This window comes from Embiotoca jacksoni, unplaced genomic scaffold (genome assembly GCF_022577435.1).
Source record: "Embiotoca jacksoni isolate LCO1_2020_lvr unplaced genomic scaffold, fEmbJac1.0.p SCAF_20, whole genome shotgun sequence".
NCBI classification, from domain to species: domain Eukaryota; kingdom Metazoa; phylum Chordata; class Actinopteri; family Embiotocidae; genus Embiotoca; species Embiotoca jacksoni.
Genome location: NW_027185341.1, coordinates 1,963,023 through 1,985,272, shown reverse-complemented (window position 1 = coordinate 1,985,272; position 22,250 = coordinate 1,963,023). Strand labels below are relative to the sequence as shown.

At 40.8% G+C, this 22,250-nt stretch overlaps 1 protein-coding gene across 1 annotated transcript; it reads right to left on the bottom strand.

Moving 5' to 3' along the window:
- Positions 1–906: 906 nt before the first annotated feature.
- nhlrc2 (NHL repeat containing 2) lies at positions 907–22,194 on the bottom strand. The gene is made up of 12 exons (XM_069155550.1): positions 21,988–22,194; positions 20,099–20,251; positions 15,420–15,469; positions 14,216–14,621; positions 13,194–13,315; positions 12,981–13,110; positions 10,304–10,397; positions 9,710–9,941; positions 6,411–6,533; positions 5,971–6,180; positions 5,481–5,694; positions 907–3,275 (listed from the first exon to the last, which is right to left on the bottom strand). Exons 1-12 carry the CDS (start codon positions 22,148–22,150, stop codon positions 3,013–3,015), a joined length of 2,160 nt encoding a protein of 719 aa, XP_069011651.1. The 5' UTR covers positions 22,151–22,194; the 3' UTR covers positions 907–3,012.
- Between the last annotated feature and the right edge of the window lie 56 nt (positions 22,195–22,250).

Here is a 22,250-nt window from a genome sequence, read left to right as displayed (position 1 = left end):
TTAGGTATAAATGTGCTAGATAGATAAAATGACTCGACTTGAATACCACAGACGGAAAGTGAAGTCCTAATGTGTTGAGAGACGGACTAACGCGTAGCTGCTCTGGGTATTTATCATGTTATTTATTGACGAGAGAAATATAAACAGTTCCAGCCTTGCTGTTTAAGTGTTTATTTGTCCTCTATCTAATCCGGTGTATTGGACTGATAATTGATGACTCATCCTTGCCTGAAAGGTAGTTTGTGTTTTCTCAGGATAATTTGAATAATCACTTCCAAGAAAACTTGTTTTTCTTACCCGTCATTGCGTTTTGATTTTTCTAATTAGGGCAGCGCTTTGGGGTCGATGAATCTTAAAAGCATGAAAACAAAAACTTCCTACAGGACGTAGTGACAATAAAACGCTGGTTAAGTGAGCTTATGCGTCGTCTTGGAATACAAAGATGTCACATGGTCGCTGACCGAGAACCCCACGCGAGTCTGTGCTTTCTTCACTTCATTGAAGCATGCAGACTCGCTTTTTTAAGGCTGCTGTTTATGACTGTTCATGGCCGAAACTGGACTGGAGTTGTAACTTCTTCTTTGTTAAAGGAACGAGACAAATGAAAAGGTATTTACCGCATGTCGCAGACAGGAAGTCTTCCATCTGGGGTCATCTCCCATGTAACCTGGCATTGTGACGAATCCACGGAGGGGGAGAGCTCATTAGTGAAGCTTTTGATAACATCTCTCATAGCAGAGCTGCGGTCTTTCAGTTTATAAATGTAGAAATTGATTTTATGCTAAATGACCTGATTCTCAAAAGGCTGGAAATATGTGAAGAGAGTCGAGAAGAATTTGAAGGGATGGCAGCTATGCAGTTCAGGACTTTGTAGGACACGCTCACTCGCATACAAACCAGACTCGATTAAAAGAAAAAAATGCTTTATTAGTTTTTTCCTTGCTGTCCTGCATCTCAAAGTGCAACATTGAAAAGCCGGTCCCTTGAAGACAAAAGCAAACACGGGCCCGGAAAGAACTTATTGCCACTCAAGCTTATTACTGTTCATTAAAAAATGCCGGTGGGATATCAAAGCTGAGAAAATACACTGACAAAACCTCTGCAGTTCATTTGAAATAAATAACTTCTCCCCCATTAAGGAACTCTATTGGTATTGCTTAGTCGTACAGTGAAAGTGTAATCAGTTTACACCATCAATACAGCGACGCTTCTTCCGAAGTCACTTGGGCCGAACGATCCAAACCAAATAAAGCAGTTTGACAGGCACGATGACGGCGATGATAAGCCAAACACTCGTAAGCCCGTTTCTGACAACAGCTCATAACTTTGAAAACCTACAAGGAAAAAAAAAAACTCCATTTCCGCATCGTCATATTATATTACACAACAAATCCCTCTCGGTGATACAGTAGCTCGTTAGTAGAGCATCCCTTTCATATTATGTTCCCTTTGTGGAGAAGAGACGGAGTGTAAAAATGCTTCATTTTAATGAGTCTTTGCTTTCCTAATACAATATCCCACAGTGTGCAGCTAAAGCAGCAGTCAGTCGGTTTCATCAGTTCAAGAAGCCGCCTCCCCCTCATTGAAAACAGGCACTGTATTCACGACTTAGATAATAGTTATATTTTACAGTCCGCAGCAAAGGAGCACCTTGTAGCATAAATAATCATAATCAAAAGTAATAATCAGCCAAACAGAGAGAGGACACAGAACAGGGCTGTCGTTCACGAGGGGCGCCTTTGAGACAGCGAATTTTCTCAACAGCTTAAGACTATTCGGTCTGTGGCGACACGCATCTATGGAGAAATATTTATGGAAGCTTGATGAGTGTGTACTGAAAAAAAAAAAAAGTACAAAGTGAAGATTTGAATTAATACTCTGGCGATAGAAGATTTTAAACATAATAATGATAATAACAAATGTGATTCTTTGCATAGATAATTTCTCAAACGGCATAGAGATATAAGCTTCATATCTTTCCACCTACTACTTATCACTTGACTGAGATGAAATGAAAGATTGGAGATTTTTAGTCTCTTATCCTCGTAATCGTTTTGTGATTTCCATATAATTTTGAGAAATTGTCTGTAACTTGATATTAGCATTCAAAAGTAATGCTTTTGCAGCCAAAGGCTGAATAAAACTGATCTTCCTACTATGTAATTACTAATACGACTAAAGGAAAAGTTCTAATAATTCATGTGAGAAATGGCTTCAAACACAAACAGACTGTTTCTGCTATTTCTTCAAAAGGAAACTGTTAAATAATTCCTTTTTGGGAGTTTTTTTACAACATCGTTGTGTCTTTCAAATTCACAGGCATCTGGCAGTTGTAGTGAAAATATAAAGCTTATCAGAGGTTTTTGCTTTTACTTTGTTGTCAATATTTGCAAGTAATTTGTTTCCCACAGCATGTGACAGAAAATGTCTTTATTTATAGTTTGAGTGTCCATCACTCGCACCATCACCATCACCTGTCAATTAGATGGTCGTAATTGATTAGGTTTCTCATTAAATTCAAAGAACATCTTTTTATTTTCCTGCATTATTTAGTCTTGTGCTTTTTAAGTAAGAGATTAACAAGGAGTGGAACTTTTTTATTATTATTATTATTTATCTAAAAACTGTCCTTTTAATAATGTGAAAATGTTTCTTGCAATTAGTACAACCCATCTTTGTTAAATAAATATCGTATCTGAAAGACGTAGATTATTAGGCTGATGTTCTGTTTTGTGTACAGTCTTTATAAGACTGCAGGAGATGGAACTACTCGCATACCTATCAATAACTGTCTGGAACATTACAGCACTGATGCATTATGTCATCTGAGTAGTTTGAAATAAAATTCTCCTGAAAATCAGGTTTGCCCCGAATTGCATTTTTTGTCAAAAGTGAATGTCGCAAACAATCTGCTTTCTTCTTTCAGAACATGAGCTCTCTTTAGCCGAGGCTTGACCTCTCCACACAATGGAAAGTTATTGGAGTTATTTTGGCAAAGTCGTGTAGGTGGTTTTAGAAAGCATGAGCCAGCGCCACAGTGACCTCTCCCTCTCCGGGACTGGCACTTATCTGAAGAGGCTGGTAAAACGAGGCTGCCTTCATCATACAGGCTTTACCTGCGTCCGTACAGTAGTATACCCAAACACCCAAAGTGAGGCCGGGACTGCTGTTCGGCTCCTTCACAGCAGCCGGAAGTCTGGCTGAGACGCAGAGGGGCTGCGAAAGATCCACAATGTCGCCAGTGATCACCGGACCGTCGAGCAGCAACTCATTACCTAGGAAGAAACAGGAAACGCTGTCAAAAAGGACTAAATCAAATGTCAAATAGAACGAGAAGCATATTAAGTCCACAAGACTCGGTTAAATGGGAATAAGACAAGGAATGAATTAAGGAACGGATGAAGTGATCAAAGAGTCTGCAGCTGCCCGGGCAGCTGTGTGATGCCGTCTCCGTTGGAAACTCTGTGTCCGATTCGCCTCCGCTGGCTTGTGTTGTCCCGCAGGGCTCGATTTCAGGGCCCGTTATTCTTTTTATGTGTTGCTCTTGGTACAGATCATAAATAGTTTTCACATTCCGTATCATCTATTTGCAGATAATATCCAACCCCACTTTTAACTCGGGTTTGCGGTTATCTTGGCTTTTACAACTCAAAGCAAATAAGAATGGGCTTTTAGTTGTGGCTGGGGTTGTCCCTTTATCTTCTTGAACTCTTTTTTTTTTTGTATGTCGTTTGCCTTTGTGACGTACTTCGTGACTTTAACTGTGAAAAGCGCTACATATTTTTTTTTTTTTTTCACATTTACCTACTTAGATGCAGAAGTGCTTTGAGCTAAATGCTACTGCCAGCATGCCAACGTCAAATATCTGGTCATAAACCAAGTCAAATGTTGACCTGACGATGCCGCTATGAGAACGGTTAAAGTGACCACTGACGTTATTACAATTCAACCTGGGGGCAGCATAAATGTCTGAGCCAAATCCACTCGGTGTTTGTCTCGAAATCAAACTGCTGGCGATACTCCACGTGAAAAGTCAGGCCATTATCCAAGTCATCAGGAAACACCGACCCTCCGGGGACCACAAATATCTGCACGAAGTTTCACGGCAATCCATTCAATAGTTGTAGATACAGAATTGAATAAATATCTCCAGCCCTCCCCAGGCATTCACTGCCAACGGCGCTGAAAATGAGACCAATCCATAGTTTGGACCCGTATCAGTCGCGGTGCCGCCATACTCTCAGGAATAGCAGCACACTGTGCTTTTATGAGAATTGTCTGCCTGGCATCAGCGTGTGTTGGCGAGTGCGGGACTGTGCAGCATGAGGAGCAGATCGGCCCGAGCCTGAGCATTACACAGCACCGCTAAAATTGAGTCCGCTGAAATATTAACCTAAAACCTACATAACCTCACCGAATCAGTTGACGTAAGGGCGAGGACATTAAGCGTCTGAAATACGGAGGATATTTTTTTTTAGAAACAAACGCACATCTGAAGAGACAAGACCACCGAGAGATGAATGAAAGTCCGACAGAAAACTGTGAGAAAATATTAGGCTGGAGAGACGACGAAATCCGTGCCAGCGGTGATTAATGAAGCTGATGTCTGACACGAGGTCCCAGGGAAGCCATTTTTGAAAAGCCACTAAAAAACAATTTAGATTTGGCAGGGACTTTTAACTTGATCCATTAAAATTCTTGCCTCTGCTCTGATCTGATCAGCTTAAGTCTAGACTGGATATAATGGGACAGCGGGGATCACGTAACATAGCCCGGTAGCTAATTATGTGATCCAAGGCATGTCGTCTTATCGAAACGCTCTAAAAATAGCCCGCTGATATCGCTGACTACACGCTGCATCGCTCTGAATGATGGAAACACTTTAGTTCCAAACCTAATGAACGGACCATCAACCGTCACTGACATGACATCCAAATCGCTTCGCACTCGATCCCCAGAATACGGTTGATTACAGTAGCATGAGGAAAAATGAGCACCATTAAATACTAGAACTTCAGTTCCCCCCCCCCCGACATGGGCCGGCGGGGTGAGAATCTGTGTGTTGTGCAGTGAAAATGGCACCACGGTTAGGCATCATTCACTTATTGTTTTGACAGAATTATGGCTCACAGACCGAAATAAAGGCTGGTGGGAGTGAATGAGAGGATCACTCCCACAACGGGGCCATTATAAATGTGCAGCACAAGCTCAGGTTGCAATGATACTTTTGAAAACAACAGTAGGTCTATCCTGAATACGAGTTAATCACGCCTCTCTCGGCAGCAGACACGTGCACTTTCGCAAAAGCAGCTATTTCTTGAAGTGTGGAAACGGGCTTTCGCTTTTCAAACCTGGAGACTGTCCATCTTTTTAAAATACGAGTCTCGTACTACTACAGCAGTAATGTTATTGTAACATACTTACAGGCTCAATCAGAAAAAAAAAACAACCTTTGTAACAATGATTGAACTTGGTCTCACCCTCAGCTGACAGCGCCCAGCAGCTCGGTGCTTCTTCGGTGAGTTTGGCTCCTTCCGGAAGTGAGACCGTCAGTGACATGGTGACGGTCTGGCCTGCGGACACCGCCACTGGTGGCATTTCTTTCCTGGCAGCTGATTTAGGCAGCGCGGGGGCTTTGGTAGGCCTCGAAGACTTAGTGGACACCGAGTCTGTGCTGTCAGTGGTCACGTGGAACTGGACGAGAGAAAGATTTGAACAGCTGGAGTAAAGAAGAACCACCGACACTTACAAATGTCCCGTCTTTGTCACCTTTTACCCAAACGCTCAAGAGTGCAAAAGCATTTAGGGAAGATGAATTACTCAAACACGGGCAAAGTGTGAAGTACTTTCTGAAGGTTGGACATGTAACAAACGCACGCAACACACACACACACACACACACACACACACACACACACACACACACACACACACACACACACACACACACACACACACACACCCACCCACCAGTGAGACAGTCTTGGAGGCCAGGTCCAGCACTTTGACTTGGTGGTTGTTGGTGTCGGCAACGTAAAGCAGCTTCCCGCCGTCGCCAACGCAGATTCCTCCGGGTTCATTGAAGCAGGATTTGTTGAAGTCAGGGCCCAGAGCATCTCCAGCCTCTCCTGTCCCTGCTAACGTCCTACACTGCTTTGCCTTTGGATCCACCACCTTGATCTGATTACGATCAAAGGAACGTAGACACAACCAAAAAAAACCAAATGAGGGCTATTCAAAAAAAAAGTTCAAGTTCTGCATGTTCCCCGCAGGGTATTAAATCAACAGAAAATTCTAACGATTTGCCGATCCACTCAACAAGCTGAAGGAACCCACAGTGACAACAGAAGCATTAAGCGGGAGCACAATACTTTGCTTTGAGTTGCAGCCATGTGACGTGCCTCAGTTACCTTGTGATTGTAGGAGTCGGCCACATAGAGCAGGCTTTGTTCAGTAGCCCAGGCAACACCGAGAGGATGCTGCAGTTTGGCTTCTACTCCTTTACCGTCTACATCCCCAAAAGCAAAGAGGTTCTGGTTCAAAGAAAACAAAACATTCAGAAGAGATCAAGTAAAGACAAAAATACATAACAAAAAAAAAAAAATGCCCAAACTGTGTCACAAATTGTGACCCCGATGTCTCAGCTTACAACGAGTCAAAGAATTGAACATCCAATCTAAAATTGTAAAATGCCTTTAACAAAAAAAAAAAAAAAAAAAAAAAAAAAAAGAAGAAAGTTGAAGCCTTTTCTTTACAATTAACGAACAGTTTCCATTAGAAGATCTCATGAAATAAAAACATAGAAGCAAAAATAGTTTATCTTAGGGGGTCTCTGAATAATTTATACCGTACCAAAACTCAAAGAGAAAGAATGCGTCACATTTGTCCGAAACACTGGCAAGATCTTTCGATCACATTAGTGACAATTAAAAATAATTGTCCAGTGACTCATTCTTAAAAGCTTTTGAAGAAAAGTACAATAACATTTGTGATAAGTGCCGTTCAAATATTACAAACAGTAGCATAATATTTATACAATTTATCATTATAATTATGCACAAGTAATTAGTTTTCAACATGACCCGAGCAGATAAAACACTATTATAGCCAATCAACAACCAATTTGTAACAAATTGGGAAGGATTGAAATAGATAGCTTTACATTCTGTATCACTCGGCTCAAAAGACAAAAGACAACAATCTTACTAAAAGTCTCATGATTGTCTACGGCTCACTGACTCTCCACAGCTGCACAGTGCCAACATCAGCGGCTGGAAATGAAAAAATAAAAATCTATGGGAAAAAAAAAAAATCTGTTTCTGAACTTGCAGTCGTTTCAAATGCTCGTGTGTTTACATGTGCTCAAGATGTTCACCCTCACTGCAGCAGGGAGGCTGCTGCTAGCAGGGAGGGGAGATCTCTCGGCAGCGCAAATTGAACTGAAGCAGAACAAAAGGGGAACATTTCTTTGGCGAAAACATTAACTCGGATACTTTTACTTTACTTACTTTTAATTTGGAAAAAATGTCAGTTTAAATGAATGCCGGTTTAAAGACAAAAATTGTGACCAAAAAATGGGCAAGGGCTGAAGTAACAGTTTGGCATTTTGGGAATTATGTTAATTGGTTTTCTTGCAAAGAGTTAGATGACAAGATCAGTATTAATTATTCATGTAAATATGAAGCTTCAACCAGCAGACGGTTAACTTGGCGTAGAATCAACGCAGTAAGAAACCGCTGGCCTGCCTCTCGTTCTTTATGCATCATCACCTCAAATCAATCTGAATCAACCTAAACCAAATCCAATCCAAGTCAAAGTGTAGAATCAACACACCACATGGTCACGAAACACTTTACAATTACAAAATAACATACCGTAAGCAAAGGTTTATTACCTTTTATTACCAGCACACACCACAACATTGAAACATCAATGTTAAAAAAAAGATAAAAATGTCGCAACCTAAGCCTCCAGCAGCAGGGTCACCTGAGCCAGCCCTCACTATGAGGACCATTTATCAAATAGGGAAGAAAAAAAACTCAACATTCGACTACTTCATATCTTGTTTTTCAAACCTTCCAAACAACGAGTTTGTCAGTATGCTTTAGAGAGGCTGGTAGGCAAATGTGATAAAGCCTTAGTTACAGACAAGCCGACTACCCCCCCCCTCCCCCCGTTTCCAATCTTTGTGTTCTGCTAAACTAACCAGCCGCCAACTATAACTTAATACAGATATGTGGTAGTGGTATTAAGTCTTGATGTGAAAGAGAGCTACTGTATTTAGCAAAATATCAAACTTTTTCTTAAAAATTTTAAACACTGTGTCGCACAGTTGATAGAGCTTAGCTAACTGTATTAAAGCGAATAAATCCTGTTTCCTGCTACAATATTGACCGCGGTATGTCATCAAATTATACTCTCTTCTTAAGCATCTCAGGACACTGAAAATCATCCTAGGAAGGTTAGTAAGAATAGAATTAGAGCAGCACAGTAAGAGACAAAAATATTCAAGGAACTGGGGAATTAATAGGTAAATTGCCTGATACAATGTGCTGATGCAAATATGGTGACAATAGCAGCACAGACATGAAAAGTGTTGCCTCGGATGCACATTTAAGTGTCACAGCTTTAATCCTCTTTAAAGTTTCTGTCTCTTCAGTTTAATGGGGTAAATGTTTGTGGACCGCAGACTTTACATTTATGTATTTTTCTGGCTCTTCGCCACCATGAATAAACTCTGTACGACCTTCTAGTTCATTACTTGTTATTCTTATAGGAGCTTTAAAGCTCCAGGGACCATAAAAAATAAATCAGTGTGGCATGAAAAAAAAAAAACAAAGTGGCTGGAAGGACATTAACACATGACCAAAAATTGTTTTTCAGGGTTTGCTTCAGCAACAAAGGGAGGCTGTGTTTATTTTTGTATTTTTTGGGGGTTAAACCAACATTTTCTATTTATAGGAAAACAGTCCTGAATCAGGAGTTTTTTGAGAGTTTTGAGAGGCTGGAAATGTGGTACATTAATGCGCAGGTTTTACATCCTGTCTTTTCTGTTGATGTATTGCGGCAGGTACAGGACATATTATCATTGAAAGTACTTGCACAAGGTTATTCAAGTCTTAGAGGCTGCTTGAAAAATTGAATTTTAATTTCCTCCACCTTCTTTTCAAACTGGTTTTCACTGTATTCTTGTATAGAAATCACTGGATTATAAATTCTCCTTTTTCACAGGCACTAAAATGGACAAAAACATCTATGGCATTAATGGACCCTAAATCATCCAAAGAGTGATGATTTAGCCACTTGGGATTCAATTGTTGCTTGCTCTCTGTGGCTGGTTTGTTTAAATCCAATTGTTATAAACCACCTGACCATTATAACGTAAAGAAAACAAACTCGAACATGTTTCAGGCCAAGGACCTCCAAACTGATAGAGAGATGGAGCAAGGACCCCTTACTATATATATTATATAAAATTGCGTTTTATATTAAACTGGAGGAATGCAGGAGGCTTGGAGGGACATGTCCAGGCTAGTCTCGCGCTGTGAGTGAACCGGTGCCCAGTGAACCCCCTGCAGTACCTCTGCGGACCCCCTGTTGAAGACCTCTAAACTAGAGTATCCATCGGAAGAAAGGAAAAGATAAATGGCAGAAAAAGATAACTTTTCCCGCAATTTATTACTCCATCCATCATCTACCGTACACCCACCAGCGGGTCTCTCTCCCCCCCAACCAGCAACTTGACGGCTCCGTCTTTCAGCGCCAGCGTGCGGATGGTGCTGCTTTCACTGTCGGCCACGTACAGGCAGCTCCAGGGCTCCTCTGGGGCTGCGGCCAGGCCTGAAGGCTGAGCGAAGCCGGCCTTGTGGGGGTACGCGTTGTTTCTGTTCTCTTCGCTGCCGCTGCCGGCCCATCGCACGCACGTCCCTGCCTTCGACTCACTGTTAAATTTGCAAGATAGAAGATAACAAGAAAACACCGAGCTACATTGCAGGATACGCGGAGATCAAATAAAGCACAGAATCGGACTCTATATTTATTATAAACATGGATGTTTTGATGATGTTAGGCTTCCCCTCTGTTGAATTTGTTTATTTGTTTATTAATGGAGAGATATTATTAGATAATATTTAACTAATTTCTTGTAATTTTGCCGGTCACATGTATGCTGTTTTTTTCATTACTTCAAAAAAAAAAAAAAAAAAAAAAGCATAATAACCACATCCAGATATAAATGTTATCAGTGGTTTTGAGGGGGTTGCTGCTGCCGAATGGTCATGGCGGTCGTGCACGAGTCTCTCACCTTCCTTTGGGCAGTTTTCCATCTGCTAGGAACAAAGCCCAGATCTGATGAGTCCCTGCCATGGCTATCCACAGCACGTTGTCCTCCACACCGCCTACACAGGCGAATGAAACACATACAAAAACATATTGTCAATTTGGAACCAGAATGCTTGTGTCGTTGCTTCTGGCTGTCTATCAGTCAGCGTCAATATCATTCAAAACTCCACTAATACTTGTCCTCAAGGTAAAAGGTTCTTTGGTGTGTTTGGAAAGTTAACTTTGAGCAAAGAAAAGTTTGTCTTTTATAAATGAAAGAAACAGCAAAATGAATTTAGGCTATTGAGGACAAAAAAAAAAACCTCCACCGGTCCATTTGGATTTTTAAGAGGCATTGCTTGTTTGGTGAAGGCTGAGTGTCAGAAATGAGTCAGAAATGCAGCTCATCAGGTTTCCAGTCTGACAAAGACTATATGCCTCCTCTGACGATCTCCACAGAGACCATACTGTCATCATGACGGAAACACATTTCTTACAGACATGCAGAGTCTCTGTTGTATTTTTAACACAGTGCAGAATTCAGGCCTTCTTGATCACATCTGGTGGAGTGTCAGGAAGAGCCTACATCCCTGACTCACAGCATCAATGCCAACATCCTACTTTATAGTTGAAAAGGTGAGAGAGCCTCTTGATCTGGTCAAATTAATTATTCAACCACATGGTGAATGGTAAATCGTGAATATGCGATGAGATCTGATACAACATCCTCCGACCACGTGGTGACGCTTCACAAGCAGCAGGTTGCAGCATCCATCGACCTGAGCTGAAAACGTGACTAAGACCGATTACTGCTTATAATATCAGGCGTGTAATGGAGAATTAATGTGGCTTACATCCTGAGATCTTTGCTATAAATTCATTGATTATGACCACACCTCTACAACGTAAACTGACTGCGAATGAGTGCGGTGCTTGCCAAAGTTGCAGGGACAGACGCTTGCTAGTAAACAATGTTAACCTGAGGCAGAGAGGTTGTAGGAAAAACAGATGACATCATAACCTCAAGTAAATGTTTGTTTCGAACAGAGGTCTCCAACCAGTGAATTGCGACCTACCCGGTAGATCAAGGAGCTCTGAGGAAAAAAGGTGAGACACCCCTGTTTTAGAATCTTTCATCAGTTTAGACTCCTATTATTATTCAACTAAAATGGACAAATTAAACAATTCAGTTGAGTTAATTAAGGACATCATGAATTTGTTATTTATTATATTATATTGAGCAACAATACAAATCACTGACATGGGTATGCTCCTACAATCAGACATACAAAGAAACTAATAGAAATATCTGAATAAACTATAAGAAACTAATAGAAATTTAGACATTTTTAATTATTTGGTAATAAATATTGAAGACTATTTATGACCAAATCAGAATTACTATTAAATGTCAACATGTATGAATGATGCCATCCCTACCAGGAGAATGAAACAGTCATGTGATATTAAACAACAACGTGAATGTGCTCGTGGGATCTGCTGGTCTGCCATTTCGACATATGACTACAATTCTTTACTGCCCACAGAAAGACAATACATACATCAATCATTTAGAAATAAAATAAAAAGGTCTGCGCTTTTCAAAGGCTGAGTTAAAAAAGCTTTCTGCTTTGATTTCTGAAAAATGAGTGTCACATAGTAGAAGACATTAATAATGAAGGAACTCTGAATGCTCAAGGCAAAATAATAAAAGCCAAGCGTTATGAGGGATTAAGCTTTGACGTGAAGTGGAGGTTTTAGGGTTACTTTGTGAGAATATAAAAGACCTTGTCGGGTAGTTTACAAGAGTTTATGACCAGCTTAGTTTCCATTTACTTATTGATATTCGTTGTCAAATGATTTAGTACAACTAAAATGAAGAATTTGCAAAGAGTTAAATTTTTGTTGTATCCCCCCCATGAATTAGATCATACAGAGAAAGGTCATCATTGTAAATGAGAATTGGTTCTCAATTGATATTACCTGGTTAAATAAAGGTAAAAAAAAAAAAAAAAAAAAAAAAAAAAAAAAAGCTTCTTCCAATAATTTAATTCGCTGACTCAATTTGCTATCCACCCCTGAGACTCCCTAAACAGAACATGTAATTTACGCACTCATACCTAGTCAATTCACAACAAGGAATGCTGTTGGAAAAAGTGAGGACTTGGATATTAAGAGTTTTTGGTCCAAGATTGTTCTGTCTTTGGTTTCGGGAAGTTAGTTAACGGGAAACATGGACACCTCCTACGCAATGTCAGAAAGGTCTGGGATAATTAAAAAATTTCCCCTCGGGGATTAATAAAGTATATACCTACCTACCTAAAGGGAGTCTATGAAGCTATCTGGCCATGTGACATGCAGTTTGGAGCGCCCATAACTCCCACTGTAAATAATTCCTGTTGTTAACACACTTCTCCTCCCTCAGCTTCATCTTAATCTGCCAGAAATCTGTGAAATAACGAGGCCAAAGAATATCTCGGCAATGTGAGGGATCGGACTGACTCTCAGGAATTAATGATGGCATCGTAGAACGTATGAAGAAAACAAAAAACAGGTTAGCATTGTATGGTTAGCATTGAGGAAGGAAGGGTGGGCACAGATGGGAAAGAAAATAAAAAGTTTCCCATCAAAATCCGGTCAGGCCATATGACAGTACTCACCAGCCGTACCAAGAGTCACATCCCAAGGAGAGCTGATTGGCTGCTGCGGTCCCTTGGCCCCGCCCTCTTTGTCTGTACCTTGAGCACCTACTCCAGCGAGAGTGCTGACTCTCCCCTCTGTCAGGTCAATCTGACACATAAACACAAGTAGTCAGGCATAATGTACATGCAGACGTGAAGATGATTGATTTAAGAGACAGAGGTGGGCGCTACCTTTCGGATCAGGTGGTTTTCCGTGTCGGCCACATAGACTATGTCCCCTTTAATGGCGACACCCTGAGGGGAGTTAAAGGAAGCCTCGGACAAGTCGCCATCTCGTCTCCCACTTTCAGGCCCTGTGAGAGAAGTGACAATCCAGTGAAATTTAGGGTTCTGGGTGTCCTACAATAGCTCACTCTCACAGCATATTAAACCCAGAAATCATTATTTTGTTCCACACGAAAGGAACCAAAGTCTGAAGTTGACTGACTGCCTCTTCTGCCAAGGTGAGAAGACGGAATGAAATGTATGTTTCCGACAGATTCTCTCCCTCATCATTGTCCCTTTGGGGCTTCGCAGGGAAATTTGTTACCTCCGACTCGTCATGTTCAGGTATTCAACACTTTATGATACCTGCCTCATGAGTTCTGTTTATTTACAGCAGCACAGGTGGCGTTTTTAATTACTTTAAGTGCATTACCTAGGTTATATCAATTTATGACTGTTGTTTAACCGTGCCCAGGAAGAACTGCCCTTTGTCAGTCAAGACAGAAGAAAATAACGCCAACTTTATATCTGCTTCCCAACTCAGTGAACACGTATCAAAATACAGTATGTGTGCACAGAGAGATGAGGTCAACGACACAAAAATAAAAACCATTCCTCCATCCTTCCCCTCATTTGTCCACCCTTACGTCAATGCCAGTTCCCAGCGTGCTCTAGTCCCTGCTGTTGCCAACCTGTCTGTTGGTCTGTTGGTCTGCGGACAACACAGACGACCATGTGGCTCCTCTGAGGGTTGTGGAGGCATGAGAGTGATCTCAAAATACCAACACTGCCTAAATATTGTTGTGTAATTTGTCCTGATTTTACTTCATAAAAAAAAACAACAAGAGCACATACTTAATGTTTTTATCAATTAATCAATAAAATCAAAACACATTACAACACAAAGATTTTTTTTTTTTTACTTTTTTTTTCCAAAGCATGAGGCTTGAATGCTAACATAAAATAGATCTACTTCCTGCCTTTCTTACCTCCTATGACATGCAGCAGGTGTCCACTAGAAGTCACAACCAGAACTCTGTGATGCCCAGTGTCTGCTACGGCCAGTCTTTCACTGCCGTCATCAATCGCCACCTTTCCGGGGAAGGAAAGGATGCTGGCTGGCACGGAGTCTCTGTACAGCTTGATTCCCACCGTGTGACTCTTCAGCTGGCCCAGCTCCCCGTAGTAACGCAGGGCGCTGTCGGTAAAAAGCATCAGCCTGTCACGGTGGCCTTCGCCCACCAGGGAGAAGAGCAGGTTGCCCCGAGGTCCCAGCAGGACCAGCGTGGGCCAGCAGGAGACCTCCAGTTGATGCCAGAGACTCGCCTCGCTGTCGTTGACCACAGGGTGGCGGACGTCGTAGCGGAGCACAGCGCTGCGAATGTTGTCCAGGACCTTTGAAGGTTCGAGGGCAAATGCGGTCGAATGAGAACATGTAAGCGAATCTGTCGACGGATCTAGTTCTTCAGTAAACCCCTTACTTTACAATATAAACTGACCTTCAGAATGACGCCAATTAAAGACTTTTTTTTTCTGTAGAAATGATTTTATCTCTCTGTTATATTATAGTAATCTTATTTCTCTTTTATAGTGCAAATAATATTCATAGAAATGAAAACTCACCCCTAGCAATAATGACACCAAGAATTGAATCTGCTGTTATTTAAACACAAGATTTTCTGGAGCAAAGAATGAAGCAAATTACTTATATTTTAGAGAATCCGAGTTAAAATGGTTTTCTTTTTCAATTTATAAAAAGATTTTTGATTTTTCACAACAAAGTAGGAAAAGTACTGCACACATCAGGCATCTGAGATAATTCTTCTCTTTCCACACTGACAAACAGCTTCATAAAAATCAACAGAGATGAGATTATCTATATATCAAGAACAATTTCTGAGGATCTGATTACGCTTTCTGATCTTAAACGGATAATGGACAAATAATTCTGATAAATATTCATAAGCTGCCTAAATCAGATTCTCTCGTTGGTATGAGGGTGTAACATTACAGATGAATGTCCTGCCTTCGTCTTCATTTACCGAGTTTTTTCTCGACAGAGGATTGTCTTGCATCATACTCAGATTTAACAGCGTTTTCAAAATTAAATGACCTATTTGTTGATACATTAGTTTTAAAAACGCACACAAAAAAAGAAGTTCCCAGAGGTAAACAGACAATGAAAACACTTACTTTTTCATTGGGGAATTTGGCAGAGTGCACACCAACAATAACCAATCCATCTGAGAAGAAATAAAACAGAAAGAGACCAAATTAAAACACCCGACGGCAAGTTGTTTGGCAGACGAGTGTTTAAAACTACACTCCAAAAGCACAAAAACACACCAAACAAAAGACTTTTTATTTATTTGTTTTGTGATGTGGACAAAAAGAGAAAAATGATTTAATGACAACAAAGTGTGTGACCACTAACTGACAGACAGACAGACACAAAATGCTTTGAACTCGTGTCCAGACACGGCGGTAATCTCATTCACATCGCTGCGCATCCTTTTCTCCAAATCAGTGTCAGCAAGTTGCATAAGCTCGATCAATAACACGTACACAAAGACACAAACATCGCACACAAACACACAGAGAGAAAGCATTTGATTTTCCACTGACAACTTTAAGAGTCTTTCTTTGTTAACAAGTAAATACCAATCAAGCGTAATGCATTTTCTACATGAGGCTCCTGTCAATGTTTAAGTGGCTCCAGGCTGTAAATGGTCATCTTAGTCATTCCTCAGAAACTACCAACACGATGCTTATCGTGCAGACAATGAGAGCAACTGGTTCGAATTTGTGACGTCTGACGTTATGCGACTGAAATCTGCGGAAAACACGTTTAGGCCGGCGTTTTGAACAGACTCCTTTCAGGCGCTGAATTCACTTCACACAGAAGCAACTTTACGTAGCGGATCTCTCGACAAGTTTCCTTCCCGTTTCCCAGCCGGTGTGGGAGTCTATTGAAACACATGCCATTCCTAAATTTAAAAAAAGTCGACAACACCGCATGTAAACAGAGCCGGAGCGGAGGGACAGAAATGTCAACGCTACCTCGTCATTCGGAGAATACTTTATCCACATTGAATCGAGCATAATCGCAGAATGAGACATTTCCAAGTCCCATCACGTGTGATATTATAAACATTTAATGCCATTTACTGTTAGATTACATGTAACTGCATACGTTATAATGCAACTTTCTAAATCAAAACTATGTTGGACCCTGACGAAGAAAGTTAAAGGACTTATTAAATAATCGGACTCCCAGACTGCTTTAAACGTATAACTACTTATCAACAACAAGGCTATTCGAGATGCTTTACATTGACATGAGAGCCTCCAGACTTAATACAAGAGTCAATATAAAAAGACACATATAGGATTTAAAATGATTAAAGCAAATGACAATAGAAGACGAATGTAGAATAGAACGAGAGGGGTAGTCAAGGAGTGGAGGACGGATGTCAAGGACAATAGTCCACTCTTAAATAATATACAAATCTGCAACATGTCTGGACATATCTATAACTGTGGTAGTGCTACAGTTGTGCTGGCTCTGTTTCTCCCCTATGAAACCACTGTCACTAAGTGCTCCATAGGGAGTTTGAGCAGGTACACGTGTATCCCAGAAGATTGTGATACATTTCTAGAATCGCCTTTGTTCTGTCACTATTGACTTTTACTACCATCCTCATTTAGTAGACCAAAAGCAAATTTAATGAAAGTAAAAACGAATTAACGATCTGCGATTCAGATCTGCTCCAACATGTAATGGGTTCTTCCTTGGCCCATGATACATCCTTCCACCAAGTTTCATGAAAATCAGGCCAGCAGTTTTTCCACAAGCCCAATGACAGACCGACAAAATCAGTACACAGCTCCAAAAACATGACCTCCTTGGTGGAGGAAATAAGGCAGATTAAAGATGCGAGTAAAAATGACAGTTACACTGCAGTGAGACAGCAATACATTGTCACAAAAGTAATTTAATAAAAGACAGTAGCAAACAGAAAATAACTGCACACCAATTTAAAAGAATTGAGAGTTCTTGAACAGCAGATCACACGTTTTCTGATAGTTTGTTCCAGATATGTGGAGCATTAAACTGAAAACTGGCCTCTACTTCTTTAGTTTTGAATCCAGCTTTGAGCCACTCTTATAGTCAAGATGCATACCGTTACATTAGTTCAAGATAGCTTTTTCTTTGCGAGGCCAAAGTATATATATATATATATATATATTTTTAATTTAGATGTAATAATGCCAGTTTGGGACACGGCACCAACAACAAAAAAGCCGCCCTCTGCGAAATAGAGCCAACAGAAGTAGAAACACATGATACCAACCAACCAACCCCCCCCCCCCCCCCCCCCCCCCCCCCCCCAAAACTCAACACGGTCTGCAGTGGACTTCGTCCACTCGTGGCCGCTGCCAAGCAGAGTAGCACCGGCACAGATTGCAGTGCCGATGGGTGGGTGGGTGTGGGTGAACTGTGGGAGTGACTGGACTGGGTGGCTCCCACACCTCAGTGACCAGAGCAGCAAACAGAATGTACCCGTCGCAGTGCCAAAGATAAGGCAAGTATGATAATGTGCGGTGGCACTGCAGCGCGCGTGTGTGTGTGTGTGTGTGTGTGTGTGTGTGTGTGTGTGTGTGTATGTTCAAGCTACACCGTTTCCTCAAATGATCCTCTGAAAAGGGTTGCTGCAGGATTTATGTACTTCAATTTAGGACTCTTTAAGACATTTTAAATTCTAAATCTGTTTTATGACTATACGAGTATGAAGAATATGAAAAATGTCCCTAAGGGTAATATTGATTTTTTTTAATTTTTTTTTTTTTATAATGCTCATGCCCTTGGTAATTCTACTCATGAGATGCGTGGATTTATTGATATTTATATCACTTTATATCATTTTGCCGGCACTTTCTAGCAGTTTACAACAATATATCATATTAGCTAAGTGACCATTGAAACACGACCGGAATACGCAAAAGAAAATAGATGACTGAATGGATTTATGAATTAAAGATAACTGACTATTAGGGTCCAAGTGTAAGTTTTACAGGTCAGAGTTCTGACCAAGAGTCCTGGGGATTAATGGTCAGTCCACTTTCTGCTAAAAACACAGCTTTTATTTAAATGATGTTACTGCCAATGGCAGAATTCAGTAAGCGACATTTAAAAGTTTTAACACCTCCCGAGGCCGTTTTTTTTATTAAACTGAAAGCAGTGCCTTGCCGTGACCGAACCATGACCTTTTTTCTTCTTTTTTTTCTCAAGGTTTAAACAAACAAACAAATTGTTTAAAAGGAGCTGTGGACGAGTCACATCTGCTCAGACCAACTCATCCAACACCCAAGGCCAAGCAACCTTCTGGTGCCTCACCAAGTTCAGTCAAAGGGGCAAAGACATGTTTGCTGCAGGTCAGTCCCGGTGTTAGATGTACAGTTGCTCTTGAGCACACAGCCCCAAACAGAATCATTTGAAACTCATGTTGGTAGTTATATGATTTGAGACTTTCTATTTGAAAATTAAGGACTTTGATACTTTTGTTTTTATGAAAACTGAATCCACTGCTTTTTAAGGCTTTTTCCGGATGTACAATTTTCATGCTTGAAGCCCGCAGGATGCCAGAGATAATGCTTTTCATTGTTTAACTATATTTAGCACAAAAAACTGAACTACAGCAAAAAACAATTATGGGCCGTGTACTCACTTACACTGCAGCTTGGAAGTATTTTTAGCAACGGTCTCTTCACAGCTGAGATAAGAGCCTTGAATGAGGTACACCCGTTTCTCTGTCCCAGTGAACTTATCCATGTTCCCGTGATTCAGCATGACGCGTAACATGGCACCACTTGATTTGTGTTCCGTCATTGCAGCCTGCCAGGCTGTTGCTTCCTGCGAGGCCCACTGTAGGTGTCGACTGACTTTAAAGAATGGCAGGCCAGTGCCGCTTTGTAGAGGTGTGTTTAAGTGGATGAATGCCATTTAATTGCAACACGAGACCCACGTCAGTGGCACGCATGCAATGTTGGTGCCATAGTTATCCACTTCAGCACCAAATGTGTGATGCTCCACGGCTGAAAATTGGCCCCAAGAAATGCAACTCCTGTTTGAGTATTGTTTACAGTGTCCAGCTATTTAAAAGATGGAATGCATTCGTGGACTATTTTTGAAGATTTACGTCTTGAGCGAGAGGGCTGAGAGCGGCCGTGTCAGAAAATATTGGGAGACTGAATAACACATGGTTGTTTTTATTCTTGTCAGGGGGCTTATCCTTTAATTCTATGCCGTAGATACAAGTCATTCCACCGACAAGAAGGATGTACGTGATCAGACGAGCTCGGCCTGAAATGCACGTGAAATTTAAATGTTACTCTGACGGATTTCTGTAGCCATGTGGTCAAAGTGTTTTACTTTAAAACATGCACAACGAAGCATGTGACGAGTGTTTGCAACCAAACAGACAAAAACAAACATGTGACGGAGCGATGCCTGACCGTTGCCTTTTAACAACATCATTAACATGAGTATCAAGCAATTTCTTAATTATGATAATTTAAGGAATTAATTCTTTGGCTCACAACTGATCATGGGTTTTGGTTTTCTTCATTTAGACAAGGAGGGCAGGTTTTAAAAGGACACTGAACACTTTTTTGTCCTCGTCTTTCTTCACCTATATGAAGATTCACTATTGTGTCAAAAAATGATACGCCATCACACACTGTGGCTCTTCTTCATGTAGATTAAATGACCTATGAGAAAATGTCATTGTTTCCCTGCACCCTTATTTAATCTCATAAACATTTAGGATCAAGCTACCCACGACGAAGACGAAGCAAAAACAGGTACAAACCTTTAATAGAGTGCAGCTTCTCCAGCTGGTGCAGGTCGGGCAGGATGTGCATGCAGTTGATGCAGCAGTAAGTAAAGAAGTCCAGCAGCACCACTTTCCCAGCCAGCTCCTTGTTCAAAGACAGAGGCGCCTCCACGTTCAGCCATTCTAAACCTGGAGCGAATGACAGTGAAAAATGATGCAGTCATCTTTTTATTTTTGTTTGGTCACAGTTTAGGCAAACGCTTTACATTGCTCACTGTTCGAAAAAGGAGGATCGCGGTCACGAAACACACCAAACGGACGTACCCGTCTCAGGCCTGACAGCATTCATGTCACATGGAGGAAAAAGTCAGACAGCTGGGTGGATCAAAGCAAAGCCTCAGAAGTTCTCGCAGCCTAAATGTTCTATTAAATACCCCAAAATATTTTTTGTCGATCTGGATCAGGTCCCATAAGTTTCTTCACATGCACTGCAGACTGTGTCTGATAATGTTTATCACACTCGCATTGCAATTGATACTTACAGCATACTGAGCACTAAAATCCAGCACGTAGTCCAATACGCTGCCCTCCATATAAATGTCTTATTTGGCCATGTATCCTTTAAAACCGAGATTATTAATTTCGGTAGCAACTGAACTGGTTAGATAAAACTTAAATGAAAAAAAAAAATAAAATAAAGTGAACCCTTTTATCTGTAGTTTACAGAGTGATGCAAACACAGACCGAAGAGGAGAATAAAGAAACACATCTTCTGACTAAAACTAACAAAGTTGAACTTAAATTGTATTATTTCGACCACACTCTCAGGATTATAGATAGCAGTGTCCAGCCTACATTTACAAGACACATTATAAATGGATGACAGTTATGCACCTGTAATTCCAGACTTTCCATTAATTAAGATGGGTTAATTGCTTTGTGTCTCCCCTCATGGTCTGGACTTCTTGGGGATGTAACAGTCCCATAGAGCCTTGTTTACTCTACTGTTAGATGCTCTACTGTAGATCACCATCTACTGGTGTGATGAGATATTGCTGACATGCCTCATCTGTCAGCAGAGGATCGATCTGTAGATTCATTTCAGGAGCTCCCCGCAATTAAACTATAACTTAAACTGGTTTTGTTTTCAGAAAAGAAAAGCATTTAAGAACGCTACCAATTTCAGGATAACTGGGGGAAAAAAAAACACTGTGCAGGGTTTTTACTTATTGTATAAAGACAAAAAAAACAAAACAATTTGGGTATTATAGATTTATTCGACTGAGCTGGTTTTAGGTACTACACACCCACCAAATGGAGTGAACTACAACTGTCCTCGATGTAAGAGTAGGACAAAACCTCGGTAAAAGTAAGAAAATAAACATGATGCAACAAGGAAAACAATAAATAAGCGAAAAGAAGGTGTACTAGTAGCTATGTAATGAGTTGATTAAAAAAATAATAATAATAAATAAAAGGCAGTAGTGGCTTTATAGTGCAAAACAGCGGATGGAAATTTCCATTCTTGCACAATAATATTGCACAATAGTCCACACTGCACATAAACTAGTAGGTTACACTCAACTTGGGAGATTTTAAAGCTTTATTACGGTTCCTTTGACTGTTAAAATAATATCTGATTTATTGTACAGTTGTATTGTTTTCATTGCGAATTTTGCTCTTGTGAATGTTTCTTGGTTGATTGTATCGCCAGCTGTTTTGGGGGGAGAAGATGAAAGACGTATTTCAACGTCTCCAAAGGAAAAGGTGCTTCGTAAGCGCACCGTGTGTGTGTGTGTGTGTGTGTGTGTGTGTGTGTGGGCATGTCGAGGCTTGAATTGACGCGTCGAGGGAACAAAACTCGAGTCAAAACTTTCGTGAGAGAAACGAGATGCTCGCAAGCTACGGCTGAAACGTGGTCTCACCTGACTGGAAATCGGGTATCTGCAGGTCCCCTCTCTCGTCCAGCTGCTTCAGATACTGGTGCACAAGTTCTTGCTTTTGTTGTTGTGTCGACGCGTCGTCCAGGTCGTAATCCAGCTGACTTTGGATGGGAAAGAGTGTGGAGAGGCTGCACTGAGACGCCATGTTTCCGGCTACAACCAGCCAGTTAGGTAAACGAACAACGAAGATTCCTAGCGGTCATTTCGACACATTAAGTAAAAAAAAAAAAAATAATAATAAAAAA

Coding starts and splice junctions, on each gene's coding strand:
- nhlrc2 (XM_069155550.1), bottom strand. CDS start 22,150: ATGGCGTCTCAGTGCAGCCTCTCCACACTCTTTCCCATCCAAAGTCAG. Junction 20,252..21,987: donor GATACCCGATTTCCAGTCAG/GTGAGACCACGT, acceptor CATTCGCTCCAG/GTTTAGAATGGCTGAACGTG. Junction 3,276..5,480: donor CTGGGCGCTGTCAGCTGAGG/GTGAGACCAAGT, acceptor GTTTCTTCCTAG/GTAATGAGTTGCTGCTCGAC.